Source organism: Eptatretus burgeri, chromosome 18, assembly GCF_056783735.1.
Source record: "Eptatretus burgeri isolate ZD-2024b chromosome 18, Ebu_testis_v1, whole genome shotgun sequence".
Taxonomy (NCBI): Eukaryota; Metazoa; Chordata; class Myxini; order Myxiniformes; family Myxinidae; genus Eptatretus; species Eptatretus burgeri.
The window spans coordinates 27,767,998-27,790,500 of NC_140978.1; the positions used below are offsets into that span (position 1 = coordinate 27,767,998).

Below are 22,503 nucleotides of genomic sequence, written 5' to 3' on the forward strand. Positions count from 1 at the left end.
ATAGTTGGTCGGCAAAACTGCAAAAAGTCCTGAATGAGAAATTTACTACTCATGCTTACCTTCATTTCGAAATTTATGATGAATACATACAAAGTACAAACTACAGAAGATACCAGCCTCGTCTATAAAATTCTTCTTCAATATTGTAATGTGGCAGCCACAGCATGTCTGTTTGTTTATCCTGCTCACACAATTAGGCACATAAGCCTTCTGAGGCATTTCATTGGCTAGGGGTAACAATCCTGGACGGGTCACCAATCCGACGCAAGATACTCGACTGAGAATGCAGGAATTTATTTGTTCAGGGTGCCGGCGAGATTCCCTACTCTTCACAAAAAGAAACCATAGGATCATTGACGTCTACGAACTAATGCTGACGTACAGGACATCAGGTTTAACATCCATCCGAGGCACGCACACACATTGATGCATCTCCTGGCATGCAAAACACCTGGATGATGGTTTATAGCTGGGTCGTGATTTGAATCCAGGCTGAATAGCTCAGAGGAGAGTGTGCATCCCTCTCCTCCATCCTGCCAGCCTATATGTCTTTGCTTTGTGCATGTTAAAAATCCCACAACATCTTATATAGAATGCAGACCTTTGGGTTTAATAAATAGCACATGAACCACAAGTACCGCTCTCAACTCGGGTCGGATGTTTTTTAGAATGATTGGAGAGCCAAGGTTTGTATGTCCATTGCAACTACATGGAGTTTGAGAAAGATCATGGTCATTCATGTTTCATTTGCAGAGAGACCGTAATTGAGAGTTGAAGAAGGAAGCACATCATCAGGTTTAATGGACAAGTAGATCTGGGTATTATCAGCAGAACAATGAAAGCCGATATTAAAATTTGATAGAATTGTGCCAAGTGAACCAATAACAGATTCCTGAAGACATTGACTGACGGATGGATTGGGTCTGATGAATATTCAGTGATGTTTACAGTACATGTGCAACCTGTAAGATCAGATTTAAACCATTCAAGAGCAGGTCAGGTCAGGTTCGTCAGGTCAGGTTCGATCTGTGACCTGCTACAGGTACCATGTAAACCTGTACTAACCTGTTCCATGGTCGGGTTGTCAGCGACTAAACCGTCTCCCCCACCAGGTTTTCTGGTGAGGAGGGTGTTTGGATATGGACACCCAGCAGGATTAAAAACAAAACCTGTCAAAGGGCGGAGGAGCTCCTTGTGAGCCAACGGCCATCCATATCTAGTGCCCAACTGTGTCTGCGGACGTCCTCCTGCAATTGGGTTACTTCTTATTAGGAGGTTGGTGGCAGGATTTGCACTCCGGCCACCGTAAAACCCTTCATTCCGCAAAACGCAAAAACGCAAAAAAAATCTGAAAACCCACTCCGTGGGAGTACCTCCTGCGCAGCTTCCCTTCGCAGGGCAGCTCACCGGATGACGGGATTGGGGCAAAGCCTTCGGGACCCCCAATCTTTGATGATAGGAGGGAAACCACGGGGTAACATCCCTGGGTCAGATTGCGGGAGAGTGTGTCGGAGTGGTGCTGAGGTGTCGTCCACCAGACGGCGGTCTCCTTGGGTTAACCTGAGGCAGTCCCTTCGGGTGGGTGCCTGGAATGTCTTATCCCTAAGAGAGGATGATCACCTGTCTCTGTTATCATCTGAGCTCAAGCGTTTGGACATCGGGATTGCAGCTCTCTCTGAGGTTCGGAGACCGGAGTGCGGCGAGATCATGGTGGGTGGTTACACCTACTATTGGTCTGGTCGCTCTGATGGTTACCATACCCAAGGAGTTGCTGTAGCTGTGTCCAATAAGCTGACCCCAATGATAATTGAGGTAACACCAGTCAACGAGCGTATTATGAGATTAAGGATTCGTCACTCCTTAGGTGTCATTTCCCTGGTCTCTGTTTATGCTCCGACTGAGGCGAGTGATCTCACCGTGAACGATGCATTCTACGCCACACTTGAGTCTGTGGTTGATCAGTGCCCCAGATGAGATACACTTCTAGTCTTGGGGGATTTCAATGCAGACTGGAACTGATAGGGATGGTTATGAGGTGTGTGTTGGTCCCCATGGGTCAGGAACTATGAACCAGAATAGCACTAAGTTCCTTGACTTTGCAAGAAGTCATGGACTTAGGTTGGCTGGTTCATGGTTTCAGCGCCCACAAGCTCATCGCTGGACTTGGTATTCCAACGCTGGCGGTGTGGCAAAGGAGATTGACCATGTCCTCATTGACGGTCGTTGGAGGATGATCCAGAACTGCAGGGTCTACCGGAGTGCTCAGTTCCTCAATACTGACCACAGGCTTGTAGCAACTCTAAAGCTGCACCTTAAATCCTGGAGAGTGGTAACATCCCAGCCTAGGCTGGATGTTGCCAATCTCAGGGATGAGAGAGTAGCTGAGGAGTTTGCGAACAGGCTGAGTGGACACTTGGGGGGTCTGGGTGCTTTGGGGGGTCCTGAAGAGTTGTGGAGCGCCTTCAAGACCACCGTCCTTGATGTTGCCGGTGGATGCCTTGGAGCTCACCGCAGGGCAAAGAAGAATTTTGTCTCTCAAGAGACACTGGATACCATTGACCAGAGTCGCAGGGCCAGGCTGAATGGCAGAGCTGAGCTGTTCAGGGAGCTGAGGCGTAAAACTGTACGTGCACTGAGGGTGGACAAGGAGGCCTATGTGCGAGGAATCTGTGAGGGGGTAGAGCATCACCTGTGGACAGGTGATTCTCGTTCCGCTTACAGGGGAATTCGCGCATTACGTTCATCCAAGCCCATCCCTCGGAGCACTGCAGTTCGAGCAGAGAGTGGTAGGCTCTAGACAGAGGAGTCTGAAGTGAAGGCCCGCTGGGCCGGTTACTTTGAGCGGTTGTACCAGGCTGATCCCCCAGCTGTCGAGTTGGACGTCAAGGGTGTTACAATCCCTGTTGCTGACCCTCAAATCAACTGTGGTCCACCTTCACTTGTGGAAACACGGGCTGCGGTGAACCAGTTGAAACGGGGCAAAGCTCCAGGGATCTGTGGCATCCATGCTGAACTTCTCAAGGCTGGTGGAAATGCTGCACTCGTGTCGTTGCTTGCAGTTTTGTGCTCTGCCTGGAACACAGGCATCATCCCAACTGACTGGAAGAGGGGCCTTGTTGTCCCTCTCTGGAAAGGGAAGGGTGATCGCCAAGACTGCAACAACTACCGAGGGGTGACGCTGCTCTCAGTGCCGGGCAAGGTCTTTGCTCGGATAATTCTTGATAGGGTTCGCCACCATCTGCTTGAGCACCAGCGTCCAGAGCAGTCAGGCTTTACACCAAAGAGGTCAACGACTGACCGTATCCTTGCACTTCGTGTCCTCACCGAACGCAGAGGAGAGTTTCGGCAGGGGCTGCTTGCAGCCTATGTTGATCTCTGTAAAGCGTTCGATTCAGTGAATCGGGATGTCCTCTGGAGGATTATTGGTCTTCGTGGGGTGCCACCAAAACTGATCGATCTGATGTCTGAACTCTACTCTGGGAGTGCTGTGAAGTGTGGTGGTACCATCTCTGACTTATTTCCAGTTGTTACTGGAGTTCGTCAGGGATGTGTACTTGCCCCCACACTTTTCAGCACTTGTATGGACTGGATTTTAGGGAGGATGTCGGAGAGATCAAGTTGCGGTGCATCGTTTGGCAATGTCAAGATCTCGGACCTTGATTTTGCAGATGATGCAGTCATCTTTGCGGAGACTTTAGACATCCTTTTGGGGGCCCTCGAGGTGCTGAATGAGGAGTCGGAGCCGCTGGGATTACGGGTTTCTTGGGTCAAAACTAAGATCCAGGCTTTCGGTGACATCTTGGATGCTGCTGTCCTGTCTGTGTCTGTTTGTGGTGAGGATGTTGAGGTCGTGAAGAGATTCACTTACCTTGGCAGTGATATTCATGTCTCTGCTGGCTGCGAGTCAGAGGTCAATAGACGTCTGGGTCGGGCCTGGGGAGTCATGGATTCACTGGATCATGGGGTGTGGCGCTGCCGGTACCTGTGCGGGAGGACGAAAGTCCGAGTCTTCTTGGTCCTTGGTACTTCCAGTCTTGCTCTATGGGTACGAGACTTGGACTTTGACCAAGGATCTGAGACGGAGACTTAATTCCTTTGGTACCAGATCTCTTCGGAGAATCCTTGGCTATCGCTGGTCGGATTTTGTGTCCAACGAGCGGTTGCTGAGAGAAACTCAGATGAGATTTGTTACCTGCATTGTCCGTGAGCGTCAGTTGCGGCTGTATGGACATGTGGCTCGTTTTCCTGACGCTGATCCTGCTCACCAGATTCTCTCAGCGAGGTAGTCTCATGAGTGGAGGAGGCCAGTGGGCCGACCACGTGCCTCATGGTTGCAGCAGGTTGACCATCATCTCAAGGAGATGGGGATGGGCCTGGCGCCTGCCTGGGGGATGGCCAGACGGATGCCCCTGGAGTACCGGCGGAAAGTGGACGCAGCGACGCGCTGTTCTGGCACATGCTCCCATACCTGACCTGACCTAAGAGCAGGGACAGATACCAAAATGAGAACTAAGATGCTAAAGTAATATATTGTTACGAAATCGCGCCCGCCAGTGTGCGAATGACCGCATGTAGCCAAAAGCGGCCGCCTCGCCCACCGGAACAGACAATTCAGTCGTGACCCTCCGGGAACTAACGCCCGGAGCCAGTCACGGGTGGGGGTTTAACCTCACCACAACTCAGTCTGCATTCTACCCGCGCGAAATAGGGTTCCGATCGCCGAATGGTCGATTTACCTAAGTACTCGCACGAGTAGCGTTCCGAGGAGTTGTACCACGCCACAGGTCGACTCCGGACACGAACCGCTTAAGCGGCTTGTTCCGCACTACAAGGATAACCGAGCGGAGTTATCGTCGACCTTGACGGTTCCAATTATTTACCGGGCGTATTAAACCCACTATCAATCCCTTATGTGATGCAAGATGGAGATTCAATAAAAGGAAGGAGATGAAGCAAACCGGGAAACAGTTCAACAAGTAAGCACTTTATTTACACACACACACAGACAAGCACGTGTATGCAGCCAAGAGAAAATGCAACAAAAGCAAATGCAATACAACCGAATAAAAGGGGCAATTATTTACACTTATACAGTTCTACTTGTCGGGACTCGGCGCCACATCACTCATTCCAAAAAGCAAATAAAAGGAAAGAAAGCCACCCTCACAGGCAAGGAGGCAGACAGGTCCGTGGACCAAATGGGTGTGGATCCTGGAAGAGCGGCCAGGTCCACGAGACCGAGAAGGTCTTACCCGCGTCCTCGTGACGCGATGGCGGGCAAGCCGCAATGTTCGCGCAGCTGCACCCCGACTCCGTGCCCCTGGCATGGTCGGCGAACCCTCTCCGGCATGCTCCGCGCAAGCAGTTTTGTTGGCACCACGTTTAGGGTGGGGGAGGAACGGGGCCACCCGGCACTATCTCAGCGCGGATGGGGGGGGGGGAATTGCTGATGCTCAGGGAGAGGGGAATGGCTGGCTGGCTTGGGTCCCGCAATGAGACGAGCGACCCCCACACCGCAACCTCGTTGCCGACCACCGTCTTCACTTGACTCGAACTTGAACTCTCCACTTTCCCCGACCAGCCGCCTGCAACTCAACCGCGTGAACTCCTTGTGCTCGGGTATTTATAGGCCGCAGGAGGAGACTATATGCAAATTTCAGAATTAAAACGCGATTGGAGGCGGGGCCACGCCACCCTCTGTTCAGCCATTGGTGCGGAAAAAAGGGGGCATGAAGCCTTTTTGATCCGAATTACTCTCGTAAAGAATCCACGTTCATCGCGCTTGGAGGCGGGGCCATACCACCCGACGCTCACCCATTGGACGGAGAAAAAGGGGCGTGAACCCTTCCTGATCCGGATTTCTCCCTTGGAAAGGCCGCCATTCGCGCTCACGGCTCGATGCGTTCGGCACCAATCGCCGAACGGGCCCTAGACAGCACGACGTTTGGTGTTGACTGGTGGTGTGGTCGGTGGTTGTAGGAGATAGGCGAAGGTGGTGGGGGGTTTGGGGTGGTGGTTTGGTGGTTGGCGGGCGTCGTTTGGGAATGTTGGTGAAGTGATGTTTGCGGGATGGAGTTGTGAAGGTAAAGGTTGTGGCTGTTTGCGTTGTTGGTGGCTTAATGGTCGAAAATAACAATAGCGAAAGAAAAATGGCCAACTCAAAGCGTCGCAGCCTGGATGAATCACACATATTCACTCTATACAACGGGTTTGGGCTAACTACACATGAACTTACTGATATATCTCACCTGAGGACTCTTTATGGTGTTATGCGAATTTCCACAACCGTAACAATATTATGGTCAAATCTATGCCTGGTGTTGGTTTAAAAGTTGGGGTGGTGGGCTTGGGATCCTAGGATCCCGAGTTCAAATCCCCCTTGGCTGTTGAATTAATACCAGGTGGGGTTGACTCTGCCTGTCATCCTTCCGAGGTTGGCAAAACGAGTGCTCGCTTGCTGGTTGCCTGTGTCGGAGTGGCGACCCGTCCAGGATTGTGTCTAATAGCCAAGGAGACTGCTTAGGCAGCCACAACTCTCTGCACAGTGTATGCTACCAATCTTCTCCTCCTTGATCTGACTTGCACAAAACAATACGTGACTTCAGAAGAGCAGACTCAGAATAACTGGATCGGGAGGGTTATAAAATAAAATAATGCTGGTGCAAGAATTCCAGCGACTTGTTGGCAAGAGTACGTTCTGCAATTTCGGAAATGAAAGGTGAAAAGACATACATGTCGACTGTAATTATAAAGATTGTTTGTGTCTCATGAGGGTTTCTTCAAGATCGGGATTATGATGATTTGTTGAAGGATGGAACCACCTAACATACACCTCATATTACCTGACATACCAACACCACTACATGCATCAGATCCCAACATACCAATAACTGACACATCTCATAACCCGAGTACATAAACACCCGACATATCTCGTAATCTAACATACAGGTCAGGTCAGGTCAGGTATGGCAGCAAGCACCTCGGCACATCCAGTGGTCTCCATGTGTCCATCCCCCAGGCAGATTCCCGGACCATCCCCATCTCCTTCAGATGCAGATCAACCTGCTGCAACCACGAGGCACGTGGTCGGCTTATTGGCCACCTCCACTCACGAGGCTCCCTCACTGAATGAATCTGGTGAGCAGGATCAACGTCAGGAAAACGAGCCACATGTCCATGCAGCCACAGCTGACGCTCATGGACCAAACAGGTAACAAATCTCATCTGAGTCTCTCTCAGCAAACGTTTGTCAGATACAAAGTCCAACCAGTGATAGCCAAGGATTTTCTGAAGAGACCTGGTGCCAAAGGGGTTCAGTTTTTGTCTCAGATCCTTGGTCAGAGTCCAAGTTTCACATCTGTAGAGCAAGACTGGAAGCGCCAAGGACTTGTATTGACAGCGCCTCACCCAATGGTCCAGAGAAACCATGACTCCCCAGGCCCGACCCAGACGTCTATCGACTTCTAGCTCACATCATGCAGAGACATAAATATCACTGCCAAGGAAAGTGAATCTCTCTGTGACTTCAACATCCTCACCACAGATAGGTACAGACAAGATAGCAGCATCCAAGATGTCATTGAAAGTCTGGAGCTTTGTCTTGAATGAGGGAACTCATAATCCCAGTGGCTCCGACTCCTAATTCAGCGCCTTGAGGGCTACCATAAGGATGTCCAGAGTCTCCAAAGATGACGACATCATCTGCAAAATGAAGGTCAGAGATCTTGACACTCCAAAATGATGCACCACAGCTAGATCTCTCTGACATACTCCACAGAATCCAGTCCGTACTAGTGCTGAAAAGTGTGGGGGCCAGAACACACCCCAGACAAACACCAGTAACAACTGGAAATAAGTTGGAGATGGAACCACCACACCTCACAGCACTCTCAGTAGCAGAGTATAGTTCAGACATCAGATCAATCAGATTTGGTGGCACCCCACGATCAGCTTCCGGTGACATCCCAAAACCTTTCATATTTCGTAACCCCACATATTAATATCCCTACATAATCGCCTTTTCTCACAACTTTTTTCCAGATTCAAGTAAAAAAGATAGATTTCTTTGTTGTTCCCTACTGAGTAAACTCATTCTACGTCCTCAGGTTTCAATCCAATTTTGTATGTTCGTTCGTTCCTCGTCTATTTGCATTGTTATCTCACGGGTAATAAATGCATGATGACCTCTTGAGCTTTCGGCATCAAATGCAAAAATAAAACAAATGATTCAAACAAGGCCCAATATCCTGCCAAAACACTTTTCCATGTTAATTTCACCGATTGTTATCTGTGTGATAAAGTGGACAGCAGTAAGTACGTACTTGTAGCCTCAGTGTTGACCGAGAGTTTGAGCTTTGGAATCACGTTGCCATCAGCTGTGACATTGATTCTCCAGTGAATAAGCAGCTGGAGCCTGTGCAAAGTATGGGTGTGGGTTTGGGGGTGAGGCATGGTAAAAGGTTGTGGATGAGTGTTGGGACATGCAGCCAACCCTTCAACAAAATTCCAAGTCGATCAGCAAATCACGAATACCCCGAACTACAGATATACATGTCAATAACACGAATTAACTACCAGCTTGTCACATGGACATCAACAGGCAGTACCCCTCCTCAACCTAGATACATTACAGGAAATTGTGAAATTAACTCCTACACTTTCTACTCTTCAATTGTGCTCCCAAAGACATGAAACAACCATAGAAAAGGATACCCGGCGCAGTGTGATTTTAAATCACAAATCCTTATTGAATTTTAATCACTAACAAAAAAAAAAGATTTCAACGATCGTTTAAAAATAAATCTGGAAGTTTAGTGCTTTTGTCGTAGTCCAGAAGCAGTTCTGAATACCACTCCATTGAACTTTATTTAAATTGAAATACACCCGGATCGTGACATTCGTGGTTCCAACATTCGTGGGTTCCGTGTATTCGCGGGTTCCGTGTATTCGCGGTTGATAATTTGCGACATGCTCCTACATTCGTGGGAAATTGCCCCGCATATTCAGGTTTTTTTGGTATTTTTTCTCCACGAGCCATGAGCATAACAGTTTGAAAATACATCTTACACAAGTCGCACACAAAGCAGCTGGATGTACATACAGTACAATACTGCACGTACGAAAAAACATATCTTCCACAAGCCGTGAACATGACCTGCTTCCTGTATGTGTATTGTAGCTTTGTGAGATGTCTCACCATGTGCACTTTAAACATACGTTACTGTACGTAATGTACTGTATTGTAGCTTCACGGCATAAACATAGTTTCACGGGATGTCTCACCAGTGTAATGTCATTCCCCGCGAGGCCATCCACTGTGAGTTACTTCCAGAATGAAACTACTTACAGCATCTATTGATGTATCCAGTAATTACCAGGTTGCCACATACGGACATTACACAATAGAAACAATCAGCGCATCTTCGTGTAAATCACCATCTTGCTACACACAGCACCATCTGAGATGTTACATTTTAAAAACGCTCAGCATAATCGACCTGTAGATATGAAAGATGTCATGTCCTGTGAGTTAAAGAATGGAAACATTCAGCGCATCTTAATGGAGACGTTCAGCATATGTATTAATGTAATTAGCAGCTAGCTACTATGGACTAATTACAAAATGTCATCGCTCACCACATCGATTAAAACCGAAAACATGATCCCCCTTGTCCCGATTGTACCAATTCCCCAACGTTGGTGGTGTCGCCACTGCGGCCTTTTTCATGAACCAGGAACCACCACAAACCGAGAACGATATCCCCCTTGTAACAATGACAGAACACTCGCGGATTTTTCCCTGACACTCGCAGATCTTTTCCCGACACTCGCAAATTTTCGTCTATTTCCACAGCATTTCTGCGAGATTTTTCCCTGACATTCGTGGATTTTTCTTGGGTCAGGAAATCCCTGGAACATATCCCCCCATTTTCCATTGAACTAATGCCCCCACATTCGCGGTTTCAACATTCACAGGGTTTTTCTGGTATGTATCCCCCGCGAATGTCTGGGTCATGGTGTACTGCAAAATTAGAGGTTCGCGGAAGTATCAAGAAGGCGATTTGTGTTCTGCAGTGTTCAAGTATATAGTTAAATTTAAATAAAATAAATATTGTAAAAGTCGTATAAAGAAAATAACCCCGGAATTTACCGAAATTTTCCGGAGTGTCTATTACATCATCGTAACACGTTGCATTAGTTCTTCGTGCCTATCGTACGTGTCCATTGTGACATCCTTAAGGCCCGGTCACACCTTGACGTTTTAGCCAACGTATGCCGATTTTTGAATTTTTTTTTCTAAAACGCTGGCACACGTTGAATACGTTATGGGTAAGTTTTGATAACATTGAGAGCACGCTGAAAAACACTGCCATACGTCGTTGTACGCTGGCTTTAAACGTTGTACTTTTTGGTTGTCCTCAAATTTTTTCATGCTTGAAATTTCACGACGTTTGCCGGCGTATGACTCACACGTTCCGCTACGCTGGCCACAAGTTGTATGCACGGTCTGCGATCATTGACAGACGTCAACACATGCTACTTGTAAGTTAATCATAAGTTGAGACACGCCGAGGTAATGTTTAGCGTACCCGAAACTTATTTCTAACCTATGATTAACGTGTTGTTGGCACGTTACGCGATCGTTGCCACACATCGACAGACGTTACTTTTAAGTTACTCATAGGCTGAAAGACGTCGGTATAATGGATCGTCCTTGCGTCAGCGTCCACGGCCACGGCCAGGACACTTATTTGCAGCATTCTTCAAACTTTTCTTCGGCATGACGAGGATGTTCACACTTCGATGTCGAGCTTGGCTACGATTCCAATTGTCCATCGGCAGCGTCTATTTAAAATAGTCGAGTTTGAGCGTTTTAACACGTCCAGAAGAAACGCTTCAAATTTCCAAACCCCAGCGTCAAAAAACAAAGGCGAGTGACAGCAATTTAAATCGTTCATTGTAAACAACGAAAATAGCTGAGTGGTACCGTTTAAAAGTCATTGAGTGTAAAAAAAATCCAATTGTTGAGCGCAAGCGTCTACTTTCAATAGTGGGGTTTGAGTGATTTAGCACGTTCTATAGAAACGATTAAAATTTCCGAGCGCCAGCGTCAAAAAACAAAGGCGAGTGACAGCAATTTAAATCGTTCATTGTAAACAATGAAAATAGCTGAGTGGTACCGTTTAAAAGTCGTTGAGTGTAAAAAAAATCCAATTGTTGAGCGCAAGCGTCTACTTTCAATAGTGGAGATGCAGCCATTTAAATCGTTGAGTGGCAGCCTATGAATAGCAAACCCTACGTCACCGGAAAAGATAAACTGCCGCACGATATGGATAAGTTAGGCTATCGTTGGGCATAGTTTGTGAACGCCGGCCTCACGATAATTATTCGTTGGTATATCGTATCTATAAGTAATCAAAGCGCTCTATGCACATTATTAGTTCATTGTGCATTTGTCCAACCCGTTATGAATAGACCTAAATCGTAAAAACAAGCTATAGCTCATTGTTGAAAAAGCACCATAAAAAATCAGCCGCGAAGAACTTCGAACAATGGTGAAAAGATGTCTCCTACCCGTGGACACGCGGACGCAAGGACGATCCATCATAACCCACACCCTCCCCCTCACACTCACCTACTACTGCCAACATGAACAAACTACTACTAATACTAATACTGATACTGATACTGACACTGTTACTGCTGTCATGGACATCGACTCAAAAAGGACTCGAAAACACTGTTGGGTTCCCCTTTTATGAGCAGCATTTTTATATACCAATTCCCAAAACCGCTGGGAACACGTCTTTATATGGCAGTTGTAAGCTAGAAACACGTTCATTTATTTTTTTTGTCGACCGGAAGACGACATTGGAATACGTCTACATACGTCGATGTGTGTTGGGACTACGTAAAGAATTGGTTCAAAGCACGTCAAACATAAGTTAGAAATAAGTTTCGCGTAAAAAAGACATTACCGCGACGTGTTTCGACTTATGAGTAGCTTATAAGTAGCCTTTGTGGACGTGTGTAAGCGTCCACATATCGTGTGTAAAACTTATCCCCATCGCATGCGGAAAGTGTGTCATACGCCGAGTACGTCCAAAAATTTTGAACATGTTTAAAATTTCTTGACGTACTCTACTTACTACGACGTATGATAGCGTACTTTAGCGTTCGACTCACGTATACCAAACTTACTCGTACCGTATTTGACGTGCCCCAACGTTTTAGACACATTTTTCTTCGGTCGGCATACGCTGGCAAGATCGCCAAGGTGTGATCACGATGTTGACACTTCCATTTCTACGGCAGTTATGATTCGAATCGTTGTGCGTCAGCCTTTTAATAGGCTACGTCACGACATCGTCGGAGATGCATGCAACGCGCTATGCCTAAGTTAGATTATTGTTGGGCATCGGTTGTGTAGGCCGACAACAGGTTCAGCATTCGTTGGTATAAGTTATCTATAACACAACGAAACGTTCTGTGTCCGTTACCAATGCGTTATACATAAGACCAAATCGCTATGAATACGTCCGAATCTTTAAAAAAAAAAACATCAAAAGTTCAAAGTAAGCCAGCGTTTTACATCCATTTTAATACGTTGCCATCGCTGGCTAAAACGTCAAGGTGTGACCGGGCCTTTAACAACAGTAAGTTTCCTCTTTGGAATGATTTTCAATTTTGTTTGACTGCCAGACAGTAAAATATTACCTCACTCCTCTCTGCGCATGTGCGATCGGGACAACATCAAAGCCAAACTACGTTAAAACAAAAGACTCGTCTTCCTATTCATGCTTCGATTCGTGTTCAAAATATAACATTCAATCTAAATAAGTTGTTCCTTGATCATAAACTGATAAGACAGACAGACGGACAAAAGGAATTGAACCAATTTCTTAACACCGCTTTTCGCTTCACGTGCATGGGGTAAAAACGAGAGGAAGCCAAACTAGTAGACTTTACACCAAACTGTGTACGGTTGGCCAAAATATGTACATGCATCATATATTTGGACATCAACTGTACTCCATTTCATTAGTACGCCAGCCAATGATTGATACATTAATCACCTACAGGACTACAAATCAGAGCGAACCCATCAGCATTACGAGCCAGATTATAGAAACCTACCTTATCCACAAACTTTCATGCATTTTAATGTTAACTAGCTCAGCTGCTGTGCACCAGCACAGACATCTGGACCTCAAGGCCATTCAGGTGGATCGATTGTGAAAACATCCAGTAAACTGGACAGACACTCTCGGAAGAGCACATACCTCTGCCAGGCTGAACAGTTTAGATTTAGCTTCCCACTGATAGGCTGGATCTCATCAAAATGTGCAGAATTTGGACAGCTTCCACGTGAGGTGCATGCGGAGAATTTTGAACATTCGTTGGCAAGACAAAGTCCCAAGAACAGAAGTCCTGTCTTGATGCGGTTTGGATGGATTTGAAACCTACCCGATCTGAACTCAACTGCGTTGGGCAGGGCACCTTGTAAGGATGGAGGGTCATCATCTGCCCAAAGCGTTGCTCTATGGCGAGCTCGCAGAAAGCAAAAGATCAACTGGTACCCCCAAAAAACGATACAAAGACGAGCTCAAAACTAACCTCAAATCGTGTGAGATTAGCATGACCAGATGAAGGAAAATTGCCCTGATCGTAGGAAGTGGTGCTATTACTGCACTGATTGCATAAAGGAGTTCAAGCAGACACACATCAAGAACACACTGAGGAGAAGAGGAGACAAAGGGAAGACAAATAATGGTAACTTGGTGGCAGAGAGACCTGAGATCCATCAAGTACGACGGCTCAACCCCCGATGACCCTTTGCAATTTTTAAAGACCATTTAGACCCTTCAGTCCTCTTACAGCCCTTAAGACCCCCGAAGACCCTTCATACCATTCAAACCCTTTAAGACCCCCTATACTCTGCAGACCCTTTTCACCTTTTCAGAGGTTTGCCATTTAGACAATTTAGTCCTGTAATTTGCAATTAATGACCTTTCATTTAGTAAATCCTTCCATTTATTTGGCATACAAAATACACCACACAAAACAAATCCTGGCAAGGGTCTACAATCTCTGATTGCTCGTACGAGTTCCAAAATGCAACACCCTAGTTTTCATATTGGCTGCAGTAAGTGCTTTGTGAAAGAAAGCTCCAATTAAAGGCTGTGCTTTGGACAGCTGTATCAACTTGGATGCTGTTCTAGTGCACGTCCAGTGGGCGGACAGTTCTATATACGAAAGACGGTTTGACGTTGAAAGGCTTTAATGGTCGTTGCAAGTTTGAAGCAGTGCATGGCCAATTTATTTATTACAATGACATTAATTATAAGTTATTTTATATTTACTTTAAAATAAACGTTCCACGAGTAAAACGATCTTCGATAAACTGTCACCCGGTGTTTTACAAGCATGGTGATTCATCAATGCGTGTTGTCCCTCGAATGGAGGTTAAACTGGACGTCCTGTCTGCCAGCATGAGTTGGTGGACGTTAAAGATCCCACGGTGTCCTTCATGAAGAGTTGGCGAGCTGTCGCCAGCACCCTGAACAAATTACTCATTCCTGCCCTAACCTCAGTCAAATGTCTGGCCTGGCCAGCCAGTTCCTGAAAGACCTGAGCCAACCTTCCCCCAAGCAACCCCAAAATGAAGCGGCAATAATTGTGGCTTTTAAAGAGGAAGAAGATGTAGACACTCGGTCTGTGTCGTATAATGCATTGCCTGGTTGCCTTTTTACCCTGTTGCACCAGTTTGCATCACTGGAATCCGTTTCTTTTTAAATGCAATGACAACGTTTATCTACGAACAATGCTTCCTCAACCTCGCAATTCCAGTCTCTCTGTTCCAAAAATTGAGTGTGTGGCGAGTGATGCTGAGAGTAGGTTGGTGGCTCAGTTAACCCCCTTCTCACTTCGGTCAAGTGTCCTTCTGGAGAGTTGCTCACGCTCGGTCATTTTGATGGAGCGTTAACAACAAAAACAACAACAATATCGTAGTAAACTCTGCACCTCTGCATTTAGTACAAAGTATAGCCACACAAGACACCATCCAAAATAACTAATGTATCATCTAGGACCACACAAGACGTCAGTGGTGCCTTCAATGTCTCTGAAAGAAACTAAATGCATTCCAGGATAAAAATTTGGTAAATCCTCATTCGAGTTTTGCACAAGTATGTTTTTAAACACGTAAACCTTTGTGATGGTTTCAAGCTTACTGTTTGATTCTATTCCAGTTTTGGCCACGGTGCCATCATCACACTTAAGTTTTCACCAAATCGGCCGTTTCTCTTTTCAAAAATGGTCATTATCTGGAAAACTTTAAAACCATACACAAGTTGTCGATAAAACTAGTCAAAAGGCCATGCTAACCCTTTAAACGCAGGATTATGTCAATATAATATGAAGGCCAGCGTTAATGTGCGTCAGCAGACAAGATAAACAATTGACTATCAACAAAACACTGATGAGAGTATGCTCTCACTTTGTGAAATGACGAGCAGCTGATGCTTGGAGCACAAGCCCTTGGTCAGAGCAAAAAGGACGATGGGCTAACGCTCAAAACGTCCATTTCCGCGCCGGTATCCATACTCTCATCAACTAAAAGTCGATAAAAGACGCGCATCAAACATCCTTGTTGATATCAGCAGCTGTCAGAACGCACTATAAACAAAAACTTTTAGCAATGCCGTATTTGTCACTGTGCCATCCAACCAACGGAGGAAACAATTAGATGAGACGATTCTTATGGAATTTGGAAAAAAACAGCACCGGTTTTGTTTTTAACAGTTGAAAATGACCAGGGCAGGCCTGGAAGCACTGGGTTTTGTCAGAAGCACCACAAACAGCTGAGTGTGATCTCACGGTGGCGGAGGCAATAACGAGCGATGGACATAACCAGCAAAATTAGGAAAATGCAGGTGATTAAGACACGTTTGATGTTAGTTTTGAGTAGCCGTATATCCAAAGCTTTATGGATTTACGAAGTTAATAAAAGACAGGACATGCACACAGACTTTGTGCAAAGACCAAAAAAAAACAGCAGCAAAACAAACTGGCTGATGAAAGAGCAAAATAACACCAATTAGAGGCTATTAGTCAGGAAAGACACCACAACACCGAGAGGAAAAGAACACGTTTTTTTTTTTAAAGTAAAGAACCAAAAAAAGGAGGAATTAAAATGCAAGCGAGAACATCTTAAAATCATAATCAAACCAGAGGAAAAGCAAACATAAGGAAAATTAAAACTGGTAAACCAGTAATCCCGGGCTTCAAGGCGTGCCTCCGTTTTAAGAAGTTTCAACACCATCACCCTGTCACATGATGTGGGTTTTCCGAGTTAGAAAGTTAGTTCAAGTCTGCAATGTGGCCCAGCTACGGGGTCCCTCAAGTTATATCAATGAAGGATTGAAAAGCCCAGAGCAATAGATGATAGAGAAAGAAACTTCACATTGGACAAATCGAGGCTGAACAAATTTTCAAGTCCCCAAAAAAGTCCAATAACTCCACATTTGCATATTAATGTAAATAGCGAACTTGTAGAACGTGAAAATATCTTCCAGAATTTGTGGTCACTTTTTGTCTATCTTCTTTGGTTTTCATTTTACGACATGTCAAAAATGAGTGATTTTAAACTTTGGGGGGCTCTGGGGCCTCACTGGGGTAAAATGCAGACACAGCGTAAACATATTTGGAGTCCCCTCTTCAAGGCCTATCAGAATCTGTCATTAAATTTTTTCAACTCTCATTTGCATATTTGGCATATTTAATGAGGCGAATCGGCATCATTTTAATCATATAAATTATGTAACGATTTCGACGAAATTAACAACTTAACATTGCAATGGAACCTTGCAAATGTGTGCAAAAATTTGAGGCTGTCGTATTACCCCTTCTGGAGAAGAAGATGTTTTTAGGTTTTGGAGAAAATCCAATATGGCCGCCATACCACGTGAGCTACGTCATCAAAATTTTCAAAGTATAAACTTCAGGTGGAGAGTTATTCAATAGATAAGTTTCATTGAATTTCATCCAAGCGTTGTTTTTATTTAATGACATTTCAAAAATGGGTCATTTTCAACTTTGGGGGGCGCTGGGGGCTCACTGGGGTCAAATACAGACATAGTATAAATATATTGGGAGTCCGCTGTTTATGTGCTATCTAAATTTGTCATTAAATTTTTTCAACTCTCATTTGCATATTTTGCATATTTAATGAGGCGAATCGGCATCATTTAAAATCATATAAATTAAATAACGATTTCGACCAAATTAACAAATTAACATTACCATGGAACTTAGCAAATGTGTGCAAAAGATTGAGGCTGTCAGATTATCCCTTCTGGAGAAGAAGATGTTTTTAGGTTTTGGATAAAATCCAATATGGCCGCCAGACCACGTGACCTACGTCATCAAAATTTTTAAAGTATAAACTTCAGGTGGAGAGTAATTAAATTGATAAGTTTCATTGAATTTCATCCAAGCATTGTTTTCATTTTATGACATTTCAAAAATGGGTCATTTTCAACTTTGGGGGGCGCTGGGGGCTCACTGGGGTCAAATACAGACATCGTATAAATATATTGGGAGTCCCCTGTTTATGTACTACAGTAAAAGCTCGTTACTATGCCACCCGTCAGGACCGAGCAAAAGTGGCATAGTAGCGAGAGTGGCATAGTAACGAGATTTTGTAAAAACGGCCTTATTTTCTCAAGTTACCCATCTGTAGTTAATCTTTAGACAAAATTTATTCCAGCAAGTAAAAGGCACGACTGTTGTATAAGCTAAGCGAACGGAGAACATACACACACTAACAGAGTTCACACACTAACATATGGCATGGCGAGAAATTCACAACACACAAAGCTTTCAAGAATCGTCGGCTGGCGCATCTTCTTTCGGCGGATCTCGTGCATCTCGTTGTCTAGCCGATCGCACGCTTGCATCGCACCGGGCTTCCCTCTTCTCTGCTGCATGAACTTCTGCACGGTGCTACAAGCGCGCTGGGCTTCCTCGAACGGAACGATTTCCTCCTCGACAGTTACCTCGTCATCTTCGCTTTCCACCGGCTCCTCACTGCACAGAATCTCCTCCGCAATCTTCTCCAGCGTGAAATACCCGCCAGTCGCGAGGCGCTCGTCGGCTTCGAGAAAGTCAGACAGCTCGATCTCCTCGTTCTCGTGCATCTTTTCCTTGGCAGGCAGAGCTTCCCAGATGTCGGGCAGCTCCGCATCCTGTGGCTCAGTTTGGATCTCCTCTTCGATGAACTTGGCCTTCGCGAAACAGTTCCTGATCGTCGACTTGCCGACCTGCTCCCAAGCACGCCGGGCGACGTGTTGAGCGTCGAGCAACGTAAACTTGAACTCCTTTCCCTCGTCTATGGCCTCAAGCCGGCGGCATAGCAGGAGCTTCTTGTAGTGGCGCTTGAGGTTCTCTATGATTCCCTGATCCATTGGTTGCGAATTGGCTGTCGTGTTGGGTGGGAAGAAGACCAGTTGGATGTTGTTCAGCTCGAGCTCGGGAGGATGGCCAGAGAAGTTATCGAGACAGACCAGCACTCTGCGTCCCTGCTGGCCGAGTCGTCCGTCCCACGCACGCAACATCTCCTCGAAAAGCTCCGCCGTCATCCACGCCTTCGAGTTCGCCTTGTACTTGACCGGGATCTCTTTGTTCTTGAAGGCACGGGGTTTCTTGGAATTGCCAATCACCAGAAGAGGGAACTTCTCGCTGCCGCTCATGTTTGCCCCAACCAGAAGAGTGATCCTTTGCTTGCTTTTCTTTCCTCCAGTACACCGCTCTCCCCTGAAAGCCATGGTCTTGTTCGGAAGCAGCTGCCAGAAGAGTCCAGTCTCGTCCAAGTTGAAGACGTCGTCTGCGGAGAACTGCCCGAGTAAGGGCCAGAGAACCTGTTGTTGCCACTCAAGAAGGGATTGCGAATCCACCGCTCCAGCTTCGCCCTGCACTGTCTTGAACGTGATGCCGTGGCGCTTCTTGAAATTGACCAAACAACCGTCGCTCGCCATGAAGTCTGGGATGTGCATCAGCTCGGCCAGTTTCATCGCCTTCTCCTTGATCAGATCGCCGCTGACAGGCACATTCTGTCCTCTTGATTGCTTCAGCCACATGAGCACTCCCTCATCAAGCTTCGGGTCGTGAGCCTGCGTCAACTTCATGCGCTTCGATGGAAATCCAGCTTTGATTGCAGCCTCGATTGCATCCTTCTTGCTGAGAATGCCCTTCACGGTGGTTCTCTTAACTTCGACGCCCCATTTCTTGCTAATCTCCCTGGCCAACTTGGACTGATTCGGCTCCTTCTTCGCGGCATCGATGATCTCCTTCTTCTCCTTCAGCGTAAAGTCGGTTCGCTTGCGTTTCTGAGCTGACATTATGGGCTGAATTTGAAAAAAATGATGTCACTGTTGTACGTGTGCCTGCGTGTCTGTGTGTGTGCTCGCGCTTTTTTGTGTCTCGTTGTGCGTGTTGTGATTGGCTTGTTGTGGCTGGCATCGGGGAGAAGAATCGCGTGTTTTGACACAGTCTGACTATGCGCGTACGTATTGAGTTATGTTGTGCGCAGCTGGACTGTAGTTCGTCGCTTCACCTTTGGACGTGAGTGTGATAATCGAGCACTGCGCAATACAGACTTTTTCACGACTCGTGCCTTTTAACAGTCACACAGTAGTGGCATGGTAGCGAGAGTAGGGGGTGGCATAGTAAATTTATTTTGTATTGAATTTTGTCGGGACCGAGCAAAAGTGGTATAATAGCGAGAGTGGCATAGAAGCGAGGTGGCATAGTAACGAGCTTTGACTGTATCTAAATCTGTCATTAAATTTTTTCAACTCTCATTTGCATATTTTTCATATTTAATGAGGCGAATCGGCATCATTTAAAATCATATAAATTAAATAACGATTTCAACCAAATTAACAACTTTACATTCCCAAGCTACTTAGCAAATGTGTGCAAAAGATTGAGGCTGTCTGATTATCCCTTCTGGAGAAGAAGATGTTTTTAGGTTTTGGATAAAATCCAATATGGCCGCCAGACCACGTGACCTACGTCATCAAATGTTTCATAGTATAAACTTCAGGTGGTGAGTAATACTCCTGTTAAGTTTCGTTGAATTTCATCCGACAGTTTTCCCTCCAGATCCGCCACAAAATCGGTCAGTAGAACATAAAAACGCCGTTAATAATAATAATAATACTAACGATTTCAATAGGGCTTCAGCACTTGCTTGAAGCCCTAATTATCATGTCAGTCTTGTAGGAGTGGTCAAGCTTGGAGTGGATTTCTCAGATGGGAAGATGACTTAAGGCCCAGTCACACCTTGACGTTTTAGCCGGCTTATGCCGATTTTTGGAAAATTTGTCTAAAACGCTGGTACACGTCGAATATGTTTTGGGTAAGTTTTGATAACATTTATAGCACGCTGAAAAACACTGGATACGTCGTTGTACGCTGGCTTTAAACGTTGAACTTTTGGGTTTTTCTCAAAATTTTTCATGCTTGAAATTTTACGACGTATGCCGGCGTTTGACTCACGTTCCGCTACGCTGGCCATAAGCTGTAGGCACGTTATGCGATCGTTGACACATGTTACTTGTAAGTTACTCATAAGTCGAAACACTTAGAGGTAATGTTTAGCGTACCCGAAACTTATTTCTAACCTACGAGTAATGTTTTGTCAGCACGCTACACGAACGTTGTTCACACTTTGCAACACGTTACTTGAAAGTACTACAACTACTACTACTACTACCAACATCGACATCAGTAAATTCTCTCCAACTACTACTACTACTACTACTACTAATATCGACATCACTAAATTCTCTCGAACTACTACTACTACTACTACTACTACTACGACCATCGACATCACTAAATTCTCTCGAACTACTACTACTACTAATAACATCGACATCACTAAATTCTCTCGAACTACTACTACTACTACTACTACTACTACTACTACTACTACTACTACTACTACTACTACTGCTACTGCCACTGACATTGACATCTACTCAACATGGAGTCTGGAACACTGACGGGTTCCTCTTGTGAAGCCCATTTGTATATACCAAGTACCCTAAACGCTGCCAATACGCCATTATACGGTAGATGTAAGTTAGAAACACGTTCAGTAAGTTCTGTGGTCGTCCGGAAGACGGTCAATCAAATTTGTCTATATACGCCAATGTGCATTTGAGATATGTTACACATAGGTTCAAAGCACGCTACTAATAGGTTCAAAGCGCGTTACTCGTAGGTTAAAATTAAGTTTCGGGTATGCTAAACATTACCTCGATGTGTTTCGACTTATGAGTAACTTACAAGTAACGTGTGGCCGACGTGTGTAAACGATCGCGGAGCATGCCGAGAACTTATGCCAGCATATGCGGAACTTGTGAGCCATATGTCGAGTATGTCGTAAAATTTTCAGCATGCTTGAAATTTCACGACGTACTAGACGTACCACGTAATATGCCAGCGTACTTCATTGTTTTTCATCGTGCTCTTAACGTATACACAACTTACCCATACCGTATTCGACGTGTCCCAGCGTTTTAGACACATTTTTCATAGGTCGGCATACGCTGGCTAAATCGTCAAGGTGTGACTGCGATGTTGACACTTCCAATTTTCATGTGGTTATGATTTAAATCTGCGTGCGGCAGCTTTTTAACAGAGAACGTCACGAGTTCGTCGGCGATACGTGCAGCGCGCTATGACTAAGTTAAACTATCGTTGGGCATTAGTTGTGAACGCCGACAACAGGCTAAGCATTCGTTGTTATAAGTTATCGATAACACAACGAAACGTTCTGTGCCCGTTACTAATATGTTATGTATACTACCCACACGTTATGAATACGACCAAAACTTAAAAAAAACCTGAAAACTTCAGCGTACGCCAACGTTTTACATGCATTTTTATACTTTGCCATTCCTGGCTAAAACGTCAAGGTGTGACTGGGCCTTTAGTAAGGCAGGTAGGTAAAAGGGATCTAAGAAAATTGCAAGGTCATTAGCGAAGTATTTCACAAGGTAGCCATCTAAGGAAGTTACAAAGTAGCTAGTTAAGGAAGTAAAGAGTAACCTATTATGGTTCACGAGAAAGGGTTTACTGGCAGACCGTGTGCACCCTGCAGAAACCTAATCAGAACACAGAAAGGGCAGAGGGTGGACAAGCAGAAAGAAGGCAGCTATCCAAGGAAGTAATAACATTGCTAGTTCAGGAAGCAACGAGGAACTGAGCTAAGGAAGTTACAAGGTAGTTAGATGAGGAAGTACTAGATTGCTAGCTCAAGACATTACAAGGTAGGGAAATTAGGTAGATATCCAAGGAAGTAACACCATAGCTAGTTAAGTAATGAGGAACCAAGCTGAAGGAGTTATTAGATAGCTAGCTCAGAGTAACTAAGGAAGTTATGCCAAGCTTCTCAGCATACACTTTGATGTAATATCAACTCAGCTG

At 45.4% G+C, this 22,503-nt stretch overlaps 1 protein-coding gene across 1 annotated transcript in view; it reads right to left on the reverse strand.

Moving 5' to 3' along the window:
* The window catches only part of CENPP (centromere protein P), a 118,151-nt gene that overhangs the window by 5,067 nt on the left and 90,581 nt on the right, over window positions 1-22,503 (reverse strand). Inside the window, exon 7 of the mRNA XM_085864196.1 lies at window positions 8,325-8,416. Within this exon, the coding sequence (XP_085720322.1) occupies window positions 8,375-8,416 (42 nt within the window). The 3' untranslated portion in view covers window positions 8,325-8,374. The remainder of the gene's footprint in view (window positions 1-8,324; window positions 8,417-22,503) is intronic.